Below are 7,553 nucleotides of genomic sequence, written 5' to 3'. Positions count from 1 at the left end.
TGGTTGCTACAAAGTGGTTGCCGAGCAACAGACAAACGTAAACAAAGGTGTATGTTACTTTGTAGAGTCATTTACAACAGCTTCGAACGCAGCTCAACCAATCAGAATCAAGCACCGGAACTCTCCGGTTTATAATTGTAAATAATATAAACATTCATTCTTTTTTAACTTATTGTGACGGATTCATCAGTGCCAGTGTCATTTCGTTTTATGCGTATTTGGCGCCACCTAGTGTTGTGGGTGTATTATTGACATGTCAAAGTCTAGACCCTGAATATAAGACGACCGCGTTTTTTCAGATGTATTTCCAAGAAAAAAATATCGTCTTATATTTGGGACAATACGGTATTATTATTTCTCTCTGTATCCGTTTCATTTAAAATTTGGTTACTTTTTTTTATAATAGTTTAATAATATTTTTTAAATAATAGTTTACACTATTATTTAAGATTAATTTATTTTTATTTTTATTTTGGTTTTAGTTTGTATTTATGCCCAATTTTAGTGCTTCGGTGCTTTCAGTTTTGCTTTTTAATTTTTATTAGTTTTATGTGCCTTTGTCAATTATATGTTTTTTTTTTTTTTTTTAGGTCTAATTTATTTTTAGCTTTAGTTTTATTTTTTTTTTCTGTCCAGTTTGTAATTTTAGTGCTTTAATGCTTTTTAATTTATTAGTAATTTTATTATGTTAAGTGTTTATTCATGTACACTTAGTAATCCTAGTGCTTTAAGTTTTCATGATTTTATTTAAATATTTAGTCATTTTGTTATTTGTCTTGTCATTTTTATTAGTTTTTTTATTATTATTTTTTATCACTTTACAATACGGTGCATTAGTTAACTACTTTAGTTAACATGAACAACACTACAGTATTTATTAATCAGGTTAATGTTAATTTCAACATTTACTAATGCATTATTAAAAACAAAAGTCGTGCTTGTTAACATTAGTTAATGCACTGTGACTGTATTTTCATTAACTAACATTAACAAAGATTAATAAATACTGTAATAAATGTATTGTTAATACATTAACTAAAGGAACCTTATTGTAAAGTGTTGCCGTTTATTTTTACTTTGGTTTTATTTTAAATTTATGTCCAGTTAGTGCTTTTGACTTTTATTATTATTTGTTTTAATATAATTATTATTTAGGTTTATTTTAGTTTTAATATTTATTGTTAAGTTAGCAATTTCAGTACTTTCTGTAATCTATAAAAATATTTTTTTTCAATATTAGGTTTAATTAACTTTTAGTTTGTTACATTTCGGTTTTAATCTTTAATTATTAGTTACGGTTAGTAATTTTAGTGCTTCAAGTAAATAAATTTAGAATTTTGGCAACTAGCTAAAAAATTTTTTTCGTCCATTATTTATATTTTATTTGAGCTTTATTTCAATGAACAGAAATGTTTTAATGGTTTCAGTCAACGATAAAAGCCTCATATGTGACCCTGGAGCACAAAACCAGTCTTAAGTGTCAATTTTGCGAAATTGAGATGTATGCATCATCTGAAAGCTGAATAAATAAGCTTTCCATTGATGTATGGTTTGTTAGGATAGGACAATATTTGGCCGAGATACATCTATTTGAAAATCTGGAATCTGAGGGTGCAAAAAAATCTAAATATTGAGTTATGTTTTTTTTTTTTTTTTTAGGTCTAATTTATTTTTAGCTTTAGTTTTATTTTTTTTTTCTGTCCAGTTTGTAATTTTAGTGCTTTAATGCTTTTTAATTTATTAGTAATTTTATTATGTTAAGTGTTTATTCATGTACACTTAGTAATCCTAGTGCTTTAAGTTTTCATGATTTTATTTAAATATTTAGTCATTTTGTTATTTGTCTTGTCATTTTTATTAGTTTTTTTATTATTATTTTTTATCACTTTACAATACGGTGCATTAGTTAACTACTTTAGTTAACATGAACAACACTACAGTATTTATTAATCAGGTTAATGTTAATTTCAACATTTACTAATGCATTATTAAAAACAAAAGTCGTGCTTGTTAACATTAGTTAATGCACTGTGACTATTTTCATTAACTAACATTAACAAAGATTAATAAATACTGTAATAAATGTATTGTTAATACATTAACTAAAGGAACCTTATTGTAAAGTGTTGCCGTTTATTTTTACTTTGGTTTTATTTTAAATTTATGTCCAGTTAGTGCTTTTGACTTTTATTATTATTTGTTTTAATATAATTATTATTTAGGTTTATTTTAGTTTTAATATTTATTGTTAAGTTAGCAATTTCAGTACTTTCTGTAATCTATAAAAATATTTTTTTTCAATATTAGGTTTAATTAACTTTTAGTTTGTTACATTTCGGTTTTAATCTTTAATTATTAGTTACGGTTAGTAATTTTAGTGCTTCAAGTAAATAAATTTAGAATTTTGGCAACTAGCTAAAAAATTTTTTTCGTCCATTATTTATATTTTATTTGAGCTTTATTTCAATGAACAGAAATGTTTTAATGGTTTCAGTCAACGATAAAAGCCTCATATGTGACCCTGGAGCACAAAACCAGTCTTAAGTGTCAATTTTGCGAAATTGAGATGTATGCATCATCTGAAAGCTGAATAAATAAGCTTTCCATTGATGTATGGTTTGTTAGGATAGGACAATATTTGGCCGAGATACAACTATTTGAAAATCTGGAATCTGAGGGTGCAAAAAAATCTAAATATTGAGAAAATCATCTTTAAAGTTGTTCAAATGAAGTCTTTAGCAATGCATATCACTAATCAAAAATTAAGTTTTGATATATTTACGGTATGAAATTTACATATATCTTCATTAAACATGATCTTCACTTAATATCCTAATGATTTTTGGCATAAAAGAAAAATCGTTAATTTTGACCCATACAGTGTATTGTTGGCTATTGCTACAAATATCCCCCAGCGACTGCTTTTGTGCTCCAGGGACACACATAAGTAATACCTCACCTCTGAAACCACTTTCCTTTATGCTGAATCGCCTTTGAATCATAATATGATTTTTTGTAGCATGCTCTGAGAAACAAACATCCTCAGCGAGCTGCTGTCTAGAGGTCCGCGGGTCTAACCAGGTTTTGTGTGTCGATCAGGACGAGGGTCTGAGGCTGAGGAGGTTCCAGCGCAGCGAACACGTCACGATGAACTCCAGCTCTGCTCTGGGTCACGAGTCGAGAGCCGGATCTCTTCCCTCGCTGCTCGTCGTCATCGCAGCCGTCTTCATCGGATTCTTCCTCGGCAAGTTCATCCTGTAGAGCGACTCCCGCTCTCTCTGTTTGGGTTCATCCGCTGTTTTCTGTTGAGGGATGGATGGATGTTAGAGCCATGAACTGCTGTATCCAGCGAGATCTGAAAGTCTTCCCCTCAAACTCGTTTCGTTTCACTCAAACTCCCATCGAAAGTGTAAATGTGGTTTTAATCTTCTGATCGAACAGGAGAGCCTCCTTCTGTGCATTCGTTCTGCTTCCGTTCCTAACGACACCAACGCAGACTGTTTTATTACTGTAATTATCATTTATTGATTATATTATTAATGTACTTTCTCTCAGAGCGATGTGTTCACTTTACTGTCTCATACTAGACGACATTGAAGAAATAAAACGAAAGAAAAAACTGAGCCTGTCTTTCATTCGTTAGATTCATGTTGCGTTTCTGTAATTAATTCAGCTTGGACTTCTGGTTTTGGCTTCTGTGAATGTTATACTGAAGGATGAATGTGATTAAAATGATTAAAATGAACTTTTTCTCCATGTATTAAAATGTTTTAGTAAATATACACTGCTGTTCAGAAGCTTGGGATCTGTAAGATTTGTAATGTTTTTAAAGAAGTCTCTTCTGCTCATCAAGGCTGCATTTATTTGATCAAAAATACAGAAAAAACTGTAAAATTGTGAAATATTATTATAATTTAAAACAGCTGTTTTCTATGTGAATATCTGTTAAAGTGTAATTTATTCCTGTGATCAAAGCTGTATTTTCAGCATCATTACTCCAGTCTTCAGTGTCACATGATCTTCAGAAATCATTCTAATATGCTGATTTATTATCAGTGCTGGAAACGGTTTTTGCTGCTTCATATTTTTTTGAAACCTGTGATACTTTCTTCAGGATTCTTTGATGAATAAAAAGTAAAAAAGAACAGCATTTACTTAAAATAGAAATCTTTTGTAACAATATATAGTAACATTCAAACGTTTGGGGTCAGTAATTTTGTTTCTTTTTTTGAAAGAAGTTAATACTTTCATTCAGCAAGGATGTGTAAAATTGATAAAAAAGTGACAGTAAAGACTTGTATTGTTAGAAAAGATTTCTATTTTGAATAAATGCTGTTCTTTTTAACGTCATTCATCACAGAAACCTGATTTCTGAAGATCATGTGGGACTGAAGACTGGAGTAATGATGCTGAAAATACAGCTTTGATGAAAGAAATAAATTACAGTTGAACAGTTATTCACATAGAAAACAGCTGTTTTAAATTACAATAATATTTCACTATTTTTACTGTATTTTTTATCAAATAAATGCAGCCTTGATGAGCAGAAGACACTTCTTTAAAACAAATAAAAAATCCAAACTTTTCAGCAGCAGTGTATGTGTAGATAAATATTGCTGTTTATGACTATATATTGTATATTGGTGCATAGAAAGGAAAAAATAAATATGAAGCTCTATTGTCAACAGGCTAAAAAAATTTATACAATTTATTAATAATGCCCAGCTCAACTGCAGACTGAAAACAGACTGCAATCTAAATTCTAAAAAGGTTTTATTAAATTTTTTTTTGCAAATTCATAGAGACAAACAATCATTTTCAATTTTCATAGATTCATTTTTCACTGTCCTTCTGCTCTTTTGCAACGAATGTAATGATTAAAAAACACACGTTGCTTTATTTGTTTTGTACGATCCAGTTTTTTGGACGCTGTCTTGTTTTTTGGAAACTTCTAAACTCTCAAACAAGTGTTTTTGGCATTTAAAGTGTCAGAATAAAGCATTTCGCTCTCAGGATTGAAACAAACACTGACCGTCACTGTAGTTCATCATCACACACAATGAAAACAAAGGAATCAATGTTAGAACTACTAAACTAAACTAAACATCGACTGCTCCTTCAGTAAATCCTGACCGATTCATCCGTCATCTTCATGAGTTAATCAGTTTCACAGAAATGATCCAAACAGCTGCAAAGAATGAAGCGTTTCTCATTTCAGTCTCAATGTGTAACTTAACATCTTCATAGAAAAAACGGCGGATAGAATGCTTTCATTCATTGCATTTGACCACTTTATCGTATGGCGATAGAATTGTTGTTTTATTTGCAAATCTCATTTTATTTATTTGTGAATTTAATTCATGTTTGTGAGACTTTAAGATTTATTTGTGGATCTCATTCTATTTATTTGTCAATATGTTTAATGTTTGTTAATCTCTTTACATTTATTTATGGATCGTAATCTATTAATTTGGAATTAAGCAACAATTCTATCTCCATATTATCGTCATATTTAGCTGTTGCTGATTCCTGTGAGAGTGAATGAGCGTCAGTAGATTACTGCAGGGTCAGAGATGAACAGCGTCTGTCAGAAACTCTCTGATCTTCCTAAAAACACAGAAGGCCTGATCCACGACGTCAAGAAAAATCAATCAGTGTCTCAGATGCTTCCTGAGCCCAAGTCCTAAGATGATTTACTCGAGCTTCAAAAAACATTAATTTTTTTCAAAATGTTTTTTGATGAGATAAAATTTTAAGGGATGAGATATAAAAAAAAAAATTGGATGAGAAAACAGGTTTTTTTGTTGAGATAAATGTTTTTTTTTTGTTGAGATTTTTTGATGATTTTTTTTTTTTTGATGAGATAATGTTTTTGATGAGATTAAAAAAAATTATTTTTTTGTTGAGATAAAAAATGACATTTTGATGACATTTAAAAAATGTCTTTGGATGAGATCTAAAAAAATTGATACATTTTTGATGAGAAAAAAAAGTTTTTTTGTTGAGAATTTTTTTTTGGATGAGATATGAAAAAAAAAATTGATGAGAGAGAAAAAAAATAATCTGAGAGAAATAATCTTTGGACTGGGGCTCAGGAAGGATCTAAGACATTAGTTTTTTTTCCCAGCTTGAATTTTTTTCACGTTGTGATTCAGGAATTTGAAACATAAGTACCAAAGGTTGTGGAAGTCAGCAGTGATTATCTACAGTTATAATATTTTCCCTTTCCTTCCATGCAGCCCTTAAAATGTTCACATCGTCTCAAACTCACTCGTGTATAAAAATACTCCTCATATGAACATCCACGTCTCACTCATACAGGGAAAAACACCCAGAAATGAAGGTTCTGTCATCATTTTTTCATTTAAGCGGTTAATTTTCTGACAAAGATTTAAGGAAACAAACCAACACATTTTTATAGACAGTCCAGGAGCTACGTTTGGAAACATGCTCGTATGTGTCAGATTTGATCCTAAATTCTATGGATTTCATGCTCCATCAAACTGAGGAACAAAACGGGATTTATAAAGGCAAAAACTGACATGAAAAATAATTAATCCAACATTGTTCATTAAAATAGACAACCACAATATGCATTAATATTATTATATGCGAAAATGGGCAACTGTGATAATTACACTACAGAAAATAATTGATATACACAATTTTTTTGCAGAGAAATATATATAAATATTTCTATAAATACAATATTTATAAATATATAAATATCTATGTTTTGGACAGTTAAACTTTAGATTTTTTTATGTTTAGAACCATTACAATTTAAGACTTTTATTTATTTTAATTAATTAGTTAATTAATTGGTTAGTTAGTTGCATAGTGATACAAAAATATATATATATATAAAGCATAGTGCACCACAATAAAAACCCCAAGCCGTGTTTGTAAGGAGTTTTTCTGTTAAATGAGTTGAACTCTGACCTCTGAACACAAACTCGGTGCCGCCCATGACGCGTGTGGAGCGCAGGCCGCGACTGTAGCGTCCGCGGGCGAACAGGCTGAAGGTGGGGTGTCTGCAGGCCGGGTCAGAGTAGTGATAGTAGTGACCCTCCCAGGTGTGGTTATCCTCGTGGAAGATGAAGTGTCGCGTGAGGAACAGAACCGTGGGCCGGACCTCGCAGCGGCGGGAAGCCCACTGGCCCCTCAGAGTCACCGTCAGCTCGGGCCGCGGCGGGAGAACCGGCGGATCAAACTCGTCTGAGCTCGAGACGATGCGGCAGACCACGCAGCTGAGATCCTGATTCTGAGGACACACGTGACATCACACTCTTTTCAGTTGCTTTAAAGGTGACATATCATGAAAATCTGACTTTTCCAGGTTGTAAGTGCTATAATCAGGTCCCCGGTGCATCTACCAACCAAGGAAACGTTAAAAAGATTAACCCAGTAACTTTGTTTTGGGAAGCCTTTTTCTGCAAGCGTCTGAGAAAACCAGCGCGTCTGATTTCGCTCCCTTGGTGACGTGGCAAAGGGATCTCATTATAATATTACCGCCCCTTAATCTGTAAGTTTACACCCACGGCGCCGTCATT

The 7,553-nt window shown here is 31.6% G+C and overlaps 2 protein-coding genes across 2 annotated transcripts in view; one reads left to right on the top strand and one right to left on the bottom strand.

Annotated features, from left to right (window-relative positions):
- LOC107750204 (vesicle-associated membrane protein-associated protein A-like) overlaps positions 1–3,756 on the top strand; it is a 30,048-nt gene extending 26,292 nt beyond the window's left edge. Inside the window, exon 6 of the mRNA XM_016565483.1 lies at positions 3,100–3,756. Coding sequence (XP_016420969.1) covers positions 3,100–3,261 — 162 coding nt within the window. The 3' untranslated portion in view covers positions 3,262–3,756. The remainder of the gene's footprint in view (positions 1–3,099) is intronic.
- A 2,742-nt stretch (positions 3,757–6,498) lies between these two features.
- LOC107750218 (protein APCDD1-like) overlaps positions 6,499–7,553 on the bottom strand; it is a 17,475-nt gene continuing 16,420 nt past the window's right edge. The window contains exons 5-6 of the mRNA XM_016565501.1: positions 6,943–7,264; positions 6,499–6,503 (exon numbers count right to left, since the gene is read on the bottom strand). Coding sequence (XP_016420987.1) covers positions 6,499–6,503; positions 6,943–7,264 — 327 coding nt within the window. The remainder of the gene's footprint in view (positions 6,504–6,942; positions 7,265–7,553) is intronic.

The sequence above is a fragment of the Sinocyclocheilus rhinocerous genome, unplaced genomic scaffold (assembly GCF_001515625.1).
Source record: "Sinocyclocheilus rhinocerous isolate Xijiao unplaced genomic scaffold, SAMN03320098_v1.1 scaffold242, whole genome shotgun sequence".
NCBI classification, from domain to species: domain Eukaryota; kingdom Metazoa; phylum Chordata; class Actinopteri; order Cypriniformes; family Cyprinidae; genus Sinocyclocheilus; species Sinocyclocheilus rhinocerous.
The sequence above is the reverse complement of the archived record's forward strand: the minus strand, read 5'-3'. Positions and strand labels throughout refer to the sequence as shown.